Source organism: Anguilla anguilla, chromosome 13 (assembly GCF_013347855.1).
Source record: "Anguilla anguilla isolate fAngAng1 chromosome 13, fAngAng1.pri, whole genome shotgun sequence".
Lineage (NCBI taxonomy): Eukaryota > Metazoa > Chordata > Actinopteri > Anguilliformes > Anguillidae > Anguilla > Anguilla anguilla.
This window is the reverse complement of record NC_049213.1, coordinates 15204673-15218287: the sequence shown is the minus strand read 5'-3', so window position 1 is coordinate 15218287 and position 13615 is coordinate 15204673. Positions and strand designations below refer to the sequence as shown.

General features: G+C 42.3%; 1 protein-coding gene across 5 annotated transcripts in view; it reads left to right on the top strand.

Moving 5' to 3' along the window:
- The window catches only part of tox2 (TOX high mobility group box family member 2), a 118640-nt gene that overhangs the window by 52318 nt on the left and 52707 nt on the right, over positions 1 to 13615 (top strand). For all 5 annotated transcript variants that reach the window (XM_035388503.1, XM_035388502.1, XM_035388505.1 and 2 more), the window contains one exon: positions 8352 to 8411. In XM_035388503.1, the coding sequence (XP_035244394.1) occupies positions 8352 to 8411 (60 nt within the window). The remainder of the gene's footprint in view (positions 1 to 8351; positions 8412 to 13615) is intronic.

Below are 13615 nucleotides of genomic sequence, written 5' to 3'. Positions count from 1 at the left end.
CAGATAAGATTTGGTATATATTCCACTTACAGCCATATGTGTATGGATACATCCTACTTGTTTTTTAACCAACAAAATGGCCAAGAAATCCAAACAGTTTATCAGAAGTTCAAACTTGACCAGCCTGTAGATAGCTATACAGTAACTTAGACACACAGTATAGGCCTTGGTTTACCCTAATGGTGCTACTATATATTTTTTCTTTAGGATTTTAAATGGAAAACTGTACTATAAGCTATAGAGGCATGGAAATCAATACACATATCTCTGTACATTTTTGCAGGTAACATTGGGGCCTCCATATTGGATTTCTGCCATTTCAGATACACAAAAACACAAATGAAATCTCCTCAGAGATCAGTTCATGTATTGACAGGCAACTTTCATTAACTAGTTCTTTGCATGTAATATCTGAATTTGGGCCAGAACGTAATAACCATTGGGTCAATATCAGCACACACGGTACGTGTGAAATCATTACTAGACCACAAAGCTCATATTGGTATTTTAAGAAAACAAAAATAAATGTATTTTAAATGATTACTTGCCCATATAATTCCTCAGCATCCTTTACTTATAATTGCTGCTACTACACAAAGTTGGGACGAAACCATTACGTTTTGTGTATGCATTCACAGTGTTATTTTCTTGGCACTTATCATCCATCCAGTATTTCCCATTAATTCTTGTAAATCTTATTGTCAACACTATTCTTAAGTGCACTTGTCCATGGTGAACGCTGTTGACCAGCTAAATCTTCAGTCCTGGGGTTCAGGCTTTGAATTTGAAGCATTTGCAACTGTGGAATGTATCAGTTAACCTCTTTATGCAAGTGTAGTTTGAATCTCTTGTAGATTCCCTAATTATTATTTCCCTAATGGTACTTTACACTTCCCCCAGCTTATTTATTGCTGGCTTGCAGCTATAATCCTTTTTTTTTCCAGACTGGCAATAGTATTAAAGTACCACACTGCACTGTGGGTAGTGAAGTATTGAGCTTAGACAACAAAACACACCTGGCCTTTGGGTATATGCGTTTGGATGTATGCATTTTATTTTGCATATTCACACATGCATATGGTGCACGCGTCAGAATGTCTGCGCTTTGAGCTTCCTCCGGAGCTGACGCTCCTAATTGGAATCATTACACAATTAATGGGAACATAAATTTTCCCAGCAGGGATCATTCCTTGGCACGGTCACATCAGCGCTCCCAGGCTTCCCAACAGCGGTGGCACGCACTCAAAAGCAGGGCGGGACTGCTGGCGTCTCGCACGTCCACGGCGACTCCGTCGGACCGGTGCGCCATTTAAAGAGCCGCGCGAGGTAAACTCGACGGCGGTGTCATTTTCGGGCTTCGAAGATACAGGGGTTTATTTAAAAAATTCAATTTTCCTTCTTTAAGCAAGGCTCTGTTCTTTTACCAAAGCGTAAAGAGATGTGTAAATACAGATGGAGGACAGAAAAAAATGGCGGTTAGAGAGATTGGGTGGCTCTTCGGATGCCCTTAATGCGGTTGGCTTTCTCTGAAAATCCGCTAATGAAAAAGCCAGCCGAGGGAGAAGCTCTCAGAGAAAAACCTGCCATCTATCTATTAGCGCACTGTAAATATTACATGAGCCCCACATTCGCTCCGATGTTAGCATTACTTCCACTGCGCGGTTATATTATTTTAGAGCGCTGTCTTGTTTGTCGCAAAGGCATGACCTAGTTCCACTCAGCTTCTCCCATTCAGGGCAAATCTGCAAAAAGAAAAAAAAAAATGAAAGGAAAAAAAAAAAAAATTCCCCAACTGCAATCCCCGCTGGTCAATTACAATGCAAAGCAATCCAAATGGAGATGTTTGTAGAAAACAACATGTGTGTAATTAAGGCTTAATGAGCGCTTGTCTGTGCGGAATGTGCAATTAGATTTGTAATAGAAAACTCTGCCTTGAATGCCAGGCATGGGCAGAGAGGGACGTGGCTGAAAGAATCTCTCTTTTTTTCCTTCTTCTTCTTCTTTTTTTTTTTCTTTTTTTTTTTAGCAGGGAACACAGAATAATGGCCATGTTGATAGCATGCAGCCAAGGATAAACTGCCATTTAAATGGAAGTCTGTTGCGAGGCCAGAGGCTTCCCGAACCACGCGCAGGTTTTTCAGATGCGGTGTGTGCGGTTTTCCCTGTAAGGTGGAGCTAAAATTGATGTGCAAATTGGCAAATCGGTGTTTTGGGCTGTGCAGCTGGGCTGTTGTGGAGAGCCAGTGGAGTGTAGTGGCTTAGTGAGAGACCATTAGAGGATTTTATTTTTTGAATGGAAATGTCCCCTCACACGGCTCACACTGCAGTCAGATCCGTTTCTTTAAAGGTGGACTCCCAACATTGACTGTCATGTTGGTTTTTGGTTTGCTAGATACAATTTTCATTGCACTTAAAGTACGCCAGTTTAAAAAAATAATAATAATATATAGACATGGCTAATATAATCATCTGGAGCTTAACTGAAGAGCTGGAATCAGTGCAAAAAGATTGACTTAATTTAAAATGTCATAAACTGTTACATTTATGCTGCAGCACGATACATTTATTCATAGATGCAATACATGTAAAGGTTTTCAGACATTTTTGTAATTTAAAAAAAGTATCACTGCTAAGGAGGGCATCAAGGACTGTTCTGAGAGCAGCCCTACTAGGCGTGTGCAGAAACAATAACTGGATCTGTTCGGTCAACAAAATGATCTGTACCTGTGTCTGTATCTGGATAGAAAAATGGAAGTGGCGTGGCCTATTGTGCTGCTAAATTAGAGACAATGGTTTCTAGCCTTATATATGCCATTGCAATTTTGCTTTCAAAGCACCAAACTCATGATTTTACACCGACACATCATTAACTGCAAACTATAACAAGGGATCACTTCTTCTAAAAGCTGTATTTTACATAGAAATCTATCCCAGATATTCTAAATGATTAGCAGCCATTCTATACAACTACATTTTATAATGGTCTCTGAGCAATGCTACTGTGTCGAACACTATAGATGCTGTCAATGCTGTTTGTCTACCTTAGGGGTCCCCAGTCTTATCAGAAAAAGGCCTGTGTGGGTTCAGGTTTTTGTTTTAGCCCAGCACTATGACACCTGATTCAACTAATCATGGTTTTCAATCAGGTGGAATCAGGTATCAAGTAGAATCAGGTGAATTTGGCCAAAAGACGAAGCACAATAAGACACAGCATAGTAATTACCTGTCTCTAGCTGACTGCAAATAAAAATTACCTTTCTTGAATTCACAAAAACTGGGAAAATTGCAAACTGTAGGCTTAATGGTGTAATGCACAAAGAGACGGAAAGCTTTTAAGAAAAGCACTAGAAGCATACATAAGGCAAACTGCAAGTTCAAAGCAAGCTAGATATGTTTCTTGCCATGTCATAAAAGTATAAAAGACACCGTGTCAGTAATGGAACATTTAAAGGTGAGCAACAGAAAAGAAGCAAAAGAAGTTTCCGACAGCCCAGCTGAACTTTAGCTGCTTCTAGCACTGCTAATTAGTAAGTGCATCCGTGAGTGTGTGGAGGAGCGTGTTAAGAAATGTTTTATCGAGAGCAAGAAATCACTAAAGTTTTCTTCCTCTCGTCCTTTGGAGCCAGCTCATTTCTGATGAACCCACATGCAGTTTTAGAAGGAGATGTGAATTTCATTGAAAAGAGTGAGCCATTTTTACTTGATGCTCACTTGTTTGTGGGAATCGCTAGTTATTTTTTGCAGTAATTTCAGACTTCCACGACTCTCAAATAAAACATGAGAAAAGGTTCTCAAGACCACTGGCCAACTTCAGGAAGAAAACATATTTGTATGCAGATCATAGTCTGGGCATTTCTGGAGTTGGGTATTCAGGTTCAGACCCAGCACTGCACTTTTAATACTTTTAGAGATTGCAATAATTAGAAAATGAATTTCACGGTGTTTGGATGGACATACCGATAAGATGGCCCTTACACTGGGGCGCGACTAATGAACATGCCATGTAAAGCTATGAAGAATGTATCCCTGCTGTGATCAGACCAGAATCCCGTACTTTGATATCTTCCTCTCACTTTTCACTTTTCTTTTTTTATGAATTTGACTGACATGTAGGCAAAAAAAAAGTACAGCTGCAACCTGTCAATCAAAAAAAACAAAGAGCAAAAGCCACAATAAAACGTGACTGTTATCTTGGTTGTCTCTTCCGGTTCCGCAGAACAGGGTCCTAACGCACCTTTCAAAAACCGCCAATGACAGAAGCCGTACCCGTCGAAGCAAGCGGCTTCCGGAGACTTCCGGCTAACCGAGACTCCCTTCCCCGTCAAAGGGAAACGGCTCCTTTCCCTTTAAGCGACGAAGGAGAGAAAGCTATTCGCTGACCAGGAGAAGGGGGGGGGGGGGGGGGGGGGGGGGGGGGGGGGGTGTTGGGGACCGCAAGAAACCATTTTGCTTTTCTGCAGATTTCAAGACCGCACTCTGGAAGAAGAAAAAAAAAAAAAAAGGGTCCTTTGTGAGCCTTCTCTGAGTCTGCCCTTGGAAGCCAACCATTGTGGGGGACATGATATAATGCAGACCATTTTAATAGATTTAATGGAATCCACAGACAAGGTTTAGTGGCCTTTATATCAAGAGACCACTTTATGACAGTCTGACTACGAGGGGCACGGCTTAAATAAATGAAACACTTGATATATTCTGAAAGCAGAGGTCACACTGAGCAATATAAAAGGCCGCCTTGTTTGGAGAAGAAATGTCCTGTCAGTCAGCGAACAGCAAGTGTCCATTCTTTCCGCTCAGCGTCTTCGCAATCTCTTAACTCCGGTGGAACGGCAGATTACTGTACTTTTAAAATGTGACCGTTTGCGCGTTAGCCCTCTCCTGTTAAATAAAATCAATCAGATCAATTTTCTCTGACGTTTTTTGCCGGGTCAGATGCAGTCAGTGTTATTATGTGTTTGTCGTTCGTTTATTTACTTATTTTTTTTGTTGTTCCCGCAGTGCGCGGGTGGGGTCTCGTGTACATTAAGCAATAACACGCTTCAATTTAATGCAAATTCCATTTACTCATAACATTATGCATTCATTTTCTGTAATCATCCAGATTTGAATGGCAATTTTTTTTTTTTAAATACTGATTTATTTCTTGGCAGTTTACAATTTCTCATTATCATCTTTGTTTGAGAAAGGGGCAATTGTGCCACTATATTATTCTTGAAAATGTATTATGTGATTGACAAAGACATTGAGTGTATATGAATATATTACAACATGCATAGATGGGCTCAATTAATATATGTATTACAATATGCATTGGTGGTTCTCATAGGATTTGTTCAACAATATATTAGTACAGCATCTGGTAAAGCTTATTTCTACCTATTCAGAAATGTGATAATCTCCCAGCATTTGTGAAGACTTCTTTTCCTCACACTTGAATATATTTGCATGTTAAGCACTAGGCCCACAGTGCTTCAGTTGTTCCAATCCATTTCTTACCCCTCCTGTCAACAGAGGCAGTTCTCTTTCTCCTCAGAAAGATAGCCATATGCTATAGTTTCTGGTTTTGTAGTTTTGCATGGGGAACGCAATATTGTTTCCGGGAAGGGACCGGGCACCGTAGGATGCAGTGGGTCTGGTTCTTTGAGGTACGCCGAAAGTCTCTTGGTTGTTTTGGCCAGGTGCTCTCATTTTACGTCTCCTAGTTTCCGTTGCATCAATGTAAACTTCTGATGTGCCAATTTAGACAGGCTATTTTGTGATATGGTCTACAGTACTGGCCAATCACCTGCCAGGCTTTTGACTGTGATCCTTAGGCTAAGACGTACTTCACTGCACACGGGACTTTTTCATTGGCCCCCGGTACGGTGCGAACGCCGCGTCACTTCACCGCGCAAACGTCCAGCGGCCTTAGCGCTCGTCCTGGCAGCGAGGGGCGATTACGAAAGTCCTGACGGAATACGGAATGGAAGCTGGCGCAGCATCGGGGAGGGGGGGGGGGAACGCGATCACGCGCCCCTATCTCTCTCTGCAATCTGAATGAAAGCAAGCTCCACCGACATCAAACTAGCAGCGGCTTCGGTTTACGCAAACAGGCGCTATTTATAGCCCGCGCCGAGTGCTTTTCAGCTCGCCGTGCTGGAGTAGACGTGTCAAACGTGCGTCAGTTGTTTGAACAAAACCTCTTGTTACCAATGGATTTTTTTTTTTTTGTTGGTGTTTTTTTTTTGCTTTTAGGTTGGTGCCTGTTATGTTCACTTTCATTTTTTAGGTGGGCCTTGCAGTTTACACCGTAATGAATCCCCGTTGTTTTCTCAAACACTACCGTGGCTGTTCCGTCACAGAGGTGCTCCTGCACGTTGGCTTATTCGTGGTTGAATAAATTATGAAAAGTAACATCTGTTCCAAATTATTTGTCACAAGGTTAGATTTATCTGCTGTCAGGACTTGGTGAGGTGTAGATGAGGGTCAGTCATATCCAATATGTAAATCAATAGAAATGAAAGAGGGTGCACTTTCTTTTTCACATCATTGTAGGACTGTAAGGCAGTCTAAGTACACTCCTGTACTTTCATGCTTTCATTGCCTTTAGTACCTTTACTGAATATCAAATGAACTAAGGTTGTGATGCATAAAGATTGTGTATCTGTGCAGAATATTGAGTTTGTCACCTCATTACTATAGTATGGTTCTAGAATTTGAGCCTAGTGCACTTGTTTTTTGGTTCAATTATATCGTAGGCCTCTGGCAGAGGCAAAAGATTACAGAAAATAGATTGTGCTTCACGATTACGTTTGAAGTTGGACTAATGGAAATTAATCCTAGTGATCAGAGAGAGACAAAAGTTGAGTATCTGAATCTTTGACTAAACAACGTTCACATTTTAGTTATGCTTTTTAAAGCAATGCAGATTATAGTAATTGCTGTGTAGCACATGCTCCGACAAACAAGGACTCCCGAACCAAGGGGAAAAAGCACTTACTGTGCTGTAATGCCGGATCACCATTTTGCATACTTGGCTCATTCATCTCCACGTGATGTTTTAGGATTCAAAGCGAGGTTTACCGTCGGACTTCACAAAATGGCTGAGGTAATGGATTTCATTTTCTTGGCCGTGTGCAACAAATGATTGTATGGACGCACTAATGGCTCCTTTGGAAAAAAAAACACACACACACACACACGCTGCAGAGATGAAATAATAAAGTCTATCTCAGAACGCATGAAAGGGAAAGATGAGAGAGAGATGAGGGAGACATCAAGCAGGCAAAAGAAATTAGACAATGCTGGTAATAGCCATCCTCTCCATTACAGAAATGACAAGTGACAAGTTTAAAAGAGGAGGGTTGGCACGTACGGGGGCTAGTAGGGGGGAATTTATCAGTCAGTGTCCCAGCAGGATCTGGGTCGTAATAAAATACTAAGCTTGACGTACTAATATTAAGTCGGGCGAAGCTAAAATCACTGTATAGACGTACTTATAAGGCGTGTTTTCCTGAAGTGGTAACGAAGTGTGGTCTGATTCAGAGGTGTTGCTGTGAGGCGAAAGCAAGCCTTTCCTTCCTGTCCTTTAATCGAAACACTATACAAAACGTGAAAAAGAAACAGGATTGTTCGGAAAAATCCGGAAAGCGGGCGACTTTGGTGGATGATGTAAGCGATGACACTTTCTCTTAGATATGAGTAGTAACAGTAGCTGGTGGCTGACAGCTGTTTGACAGTGATATGAAGTGTCTAGGCTTTTATGCGTCATTTCCACTGAATGGTGCCAAGGCTAACTGCGCCCACAGTGCCAACACTCCCTGACCCCCTAATTACACAGACACACACATATATACACACACACACAAATCCACACACACACACACACACATACATACACACACACACACACACTTATACACACACATACACATACTGGACACACACACACTCCTCACCCCCTCCCAGCTGTCGCCATAGCGCACAGTCCCCCCCCGACGGCAGGGTCCCTCGACCTAAGCGCACGCTAAAGAGCGCCATGCCCTCTTCACCACCGGCAGCCGCTCCAGTGCCTGCTAGCGGCGTGATTAATGCCACAGTTTAGCCGTCCTTATTCCCCCCCCCCCTCGCGGGAGAGACCTGGCACACAGGCCCCTACACGCTCTCACATCAACCCAACCGCTGTTCATTATCCAGCCTGACCGGCCTAATTATATCCCCTCTAATGAACTGTAATTACTGACATCTAGAAGAGCAACTTGGGTTGAGAGGATGTGACAAAGTAATTGGATTAACGTTTAAGGCCCTGTTCATTTTTTTCCCCCCCTGATACTTTTATTCACCGAATGCCATTTTCTTTTCTTTGTTTACAGTTTGATGGTGACAACATGTACATGAATGAAAATAACCAGGAGTTTCTTTCACCGAATCAGGTGAGTGGGTCAGTTCTCCGGCGCTTTGCCAACCTGCTGTTCCCGGCTCCAGCTCCCGATTAAAAAAACAAACACACAAACAAAAAAACTGAAACACACACAAAAACATAAGTGCATAACAGGCTCTGGTTCTACACACTGTGTAAAGCTTTTGAGTCAGAAAATGCCATCTGAAAATAGAGACAATCCAAAGCGATCGCACAGCCCTGTGGTTTGCGTAAGAGTTCTAATAATACCGGGTGTACGTGTGTGTGTGTGTGTAAGTGTGTTCTGAAGGGGAGAGGCCTCACGGCTGGGAACAAACACACAGACGGGCATATGGCTGCGTTTGAGCCCTGGGATTTGTTGATACTGGTGTAAGCCTTTAGGTTATACTAAGAGAGGGAAGGCCTCTCTCTTGTCAACTTCAGTTTGAGCACCGAGCACCACCGCTGAAGTATGGGAAGCAGATGCATTTTTTAAATTAGCAGCTGATTTGTGTTCTGTCCAGCGACTCGAACCGTATAGCTGACAATGAGAAGGCCGTGGAAAAAGCTGGGTCCGTCTGTGCCCATGTGCACAGGGAGACAGATAATTACAGCGAGCAGGCACTGCAGCAGGTAGCAATTAAAGGATAATTTACTTCTGGTCTCTGTTTTTTAAAGGGAGGGGAATTTTACCACAAAACCCCCATATAGAAACATGCTAATATTTATGCATGTACAAGGAACTGTGTAATGTAAAGAAAACAGAGCAAGAGCACATTTGGTACCTTTCAGTTCTGCTTCCAATCTCGCTCTCATCCAGAAAGTAGCTACTTTTAGCCCACAGCTAACAGTGATCAATACGAACAGCGACAAACGTATTACTGTCACACTTAACAAAAAATGGCACTAAGGATAGCTGGCCAGTCTACTCCGATTGTCGCAAGCATTAAAATATAAATTATCCCACTGTATTACAAGCATAATTTGTGCAAACACAAAGAATGAATGAGGAAGTCCCTCTCGTGCTATTTGTTGCAGAGGTGCAAGCAACAAAACCTATTAATGTCACATTTAATAGAAGTGAAAAACAAGTTTTTGAAAAGCATCAAAGCTCAAATAAGGCCACTTTAAATTGCTAGCTGAGCGTAATGGTGCACTACAAAAACTAGAAGCTTTGTTTTGGCCATCGCAAAGACGAAAAGGTGCAGGATCACAAGCACCTTAACGAGCAGCTTTCCTGCTGGAAACACTGCATTATTTTCCATTATGCTGTTTTGTGTCGTTGGCTTGTTATTTCAGCGATCAGGCTCTGTATGGTATGGGCCTCAAATCTGGCTAGGGCTTGTCAGTTTTTTTTTGCCAGCTAGTTTGGTTGGGCCATAAAGTCACACGGCATAGGCAGGCTTAGTCCTCATTTCTATACCAAAGCAGACCTCTGTTTCCCATATGCTAGTCCTGGGACACTTGGAATGATGTTCTCCACCAAGGAGCAAGACATGTTGGCCAAAAACTCAGCATCCCCCCAGGAAGCTCAGTCTTGGCCGCAAGTGTATGAGGGGTCCCAAGCGTACCTCAAAATCAACTACGAAATGGTTAACAGACCACAAAATGATTTTTAATGGCCATCATATTCTACAGACTTGAACCTGATTGAAAAATGTTGGTCTGATTTGAAGAGCGGCAGTGTAGCATAATGGTTAGAGGACTGTGTTTGCAAAGGAAAGGCTGCAGGTTCAATTTCAAGGTAGGACACTGCCGTTGTACCCTTGGGCAAAGTACTTAACCTGAATTGCTTCTGTGTGCTTTATATCCAGCTGTGTAGAAGAGGGCAGTCCACAAGTGCAGACCAAGGATCTTGAAAGATTTTTTTTTTTTTTAATGGAGGAATGGTCAATAGTCTCCAATCAGATGTTTACCAGTCTCATAAAACAATACAAAGATGACGTCGTAGTCTTCTGCTTGCGAAGGCAGCGCGAACAAAGGGCTGAAAACAGGAGTACACCTACCTCGTTGAGTTTTTTTTTTTCAATGAACAGAACATTACCAGTGTTATTTATTTTATACCGATTTTTTACATTTTCATACCATCGTTCATAATTGTCTTTTGTTTTAAGATTACTGAGTCTCAAGTAATTTAACTTAAAACTAATTTGCAATCACTTATTATTTGCATGTAAAGTAGTCAGTACAATATTCAATGACTTTGGGTTAAAGCTTCCATGTGTTGGATATGCCCTGTGAAAGAAACTGAATTATTAACATTTTAATCTCGTTCTCATAAAAAATAAGTAAACAATATGCTAAATAATGATAACAGCCCAAGTATTTACCCCAGACCATTTGTAAACGGCATTTCTGACATCTCTGCCTTAATAATAAGGCAAATTAATGATTCAGTGACAGTGTGCTTGGGATGCTGTCCAAGTTCCTCAGAGCCGTTGAAGAATAATGCATTGAGGCATCTCTTGGGCCTTGAACAACTTAAGCACTTAACAATGTATTTACTCTTTGTGCTGTGCTGATTTCATTACAGACACACTAATGTATTTCCAAGAGACAAGGCAATTATAGTACAATTACTGCTTAATTATTTATAGATACTGTGCTTTTGAATTATACTGTGCATTGCTTCTGACATGATTTGCACAGACTATTTTTAAATGCATTTTTCTACTACGCAGAATATTTCTGCATTTTACTGCTAATTCAAAAAAGCAAGAAGTTTCACATATTTCTCGCCTTTTACATCTCGTAAGTGGATGAATATGAGATGGTCTTTTATCATTCATTTGTCTGAAACACTCATTTAATTGGTAAGCAACACAGAATGATTCAATTTGTTCAAGGTGATGGCAGTTCTAAGACTGGGACAGCTGTAGGCTTCACTTTTCACCAGCAATCGCACATATTGTGGAATGTTTATTGAAGTCACCTCTGGGAACTTCAATTCCACACCATCATGGGAACTGTGGCATTTCTGCGGCTGTTAAGTTACTTGATGGGCATCATGGCTGCTCCTTTTGGACTACAACACCATCATTGTACATTTCAGCACTCTATTGCAGCAAATGTCCTGTACTAGCAGCAGAGACCAAGATGTTAATGGAAAATAATGTCCTTTTAACTGCCGGAAATATATGCATTACCTTACCCCAAAGAAAGAACTTTCTTGTGATGCCCGTTTATACCATGAATGGAATCAAATCTTGTGAAGCTTAAAAACATTGGTGGTGTGATTGCAAGTAGCCATTAACCCCTTTGCACAGATGCCAAATCTGGCCAATGCTCACCCATTTAGGGGGTGTTCTATTTAAGGCTTTATAACTCCAGATCTGAGCATCACATATACAGGGCAAATGGCTTAAATGAAGCAAGACACTTGTACCATTCACAGTAATAAGATTAGTTTATATTCATAATTTAGGTTAAAAAAAAAAAGAAAGTGCCACAAATGCAATCACCTTGGCACAAATGCAAAAAGTTGTTCTTAAAGATTTGAAGATTCCTGACATGTTCTGATTTGACATGTAGCACAAGCCTTTTGATTTTGCATCCTTTGGATTTTATTGAAACATTCATATCAGGCCAGCCAGCAATTATTGCAGGAGGTCAAGACTCTGTGACATTAAGAAAGAAGCAGAAGCATACTAAAGGCCATGGGCCAGCTCGGAGGACGACGTGGGTTATAAGCTTTATGACTTGTCTTTGTCAGTATTCTTATACTGTACGTACAAAATAAAAACTTAAAAGCAAAGGTCAGTACAGGGGTCGTACTCAGTGAGGGGCACCCTTGGGGGCGCAACTGGCAAAGGTAGTCCCAGGAGGCCTGAGGACCCTGTCCTCCAAAATCCCCAGAGCACGTTTCAGCAATGGAATGGGTCTGCAGTTCTGATTGGAGATTCCAATTTGTGGTGGAAAACAAAGGGGAAAGAAATCAAGGTACAGCCAAAAGCCTAATGGCAAGCTGAGCCCCCTCAGGCCAGGGATGACGGGTGGTAGCAACAGGGATTAGCGGTTAGGGAACCCGGGCTCGCAGCCAGAAGGTTTCAAATGCAAATCCCCCAGCGAGACGCTGCCGCTGCCTTGTCTTTCTTCGACGCTTACAACCAGAGTCGCTTCTGTGAAACGTCCAGCTGTAAAAATAATGCCAGAAGTACAACGTCAGTCACCCGAGTCACTCTGGGCATAAGGTGCCCGCGAAAGTAAATAAATAAATGAATAATTATGACAATTATTGTGGAATTCCAAGCTGTATTAGTAATGGTCATAGCCGTCTCCCAGCTATCCTGTAAGTGAGTAATCCTACGTATATCCTGACAGGAGCAGATGTGGCGGCCCTCAACGAAATTGCACTTGTGGACAGAATCTCCCCAGGGGAGGAGAGAAAAACTTTGCCGTTTACTTTTGGTCTCTCCCTCAGTTTGACAGCTGCCTCCCCTTTTCTCTACTCCCCGGCCAAGTTCAAACTCCACTACCGCAACCGCACCACGGCTCAAACATTTCAGGGTGCACCGCAAACGGTCCTGACGTGTACACTCAAGGGGAGTGTTCACACTGCATTTGTGAGATGGGGGGGTGGGGGGTGGACTGAAAACTAAAACGACTGGCCGGTTTACAAAAAGTTTTTTCTTGTTATAAATATGCTTACATTGCTTATAACTCGAATGGAAATCTGCACTGGATCTGATATTTTGACCAACTGCGATTGAATTTAGGATGTTTTTTCCACCCCCCCCCCCCCCCCAGAAACTTTGTTTCTGCAGTTCTCCCCCACACACAATGACAGTCCATTTCTCAGGACATGCTGTGAAATTTCAGTGCGGGCAGAGTCCACAAATCGATAGGGAATATCCGAGTCCAGAAATCTCTGATCACAGACAAGGCCCGGGACAGTGTAAATACACGTGTTGACATGGAGAAACTGCCATTCACGACTGACACACCCCAAATTTCACTGAGATTTAACAGGTCGGATATTTTCCAGAAACTCAGTTTTTCATACAGTGTACAATTATCTGCTTGTGCTGGCTATGGCTTTCAACATCTAAAGAGCTGCAGCTCATGTTGTGGATAGACACAGTCAGTTAGGGTCGTCTGATGATGATCTCATTAGCGCGCTGCCATTTAGACTGCAGGGCTTGCCTTGGCTTGACCTGAACGAGGCCTGCTTCCTGTAGTGGGGTGACTGGGGGTCGCCATAGCAACAGAGGCTGCCAGGGCTGCCACCGCAGGCCTCCT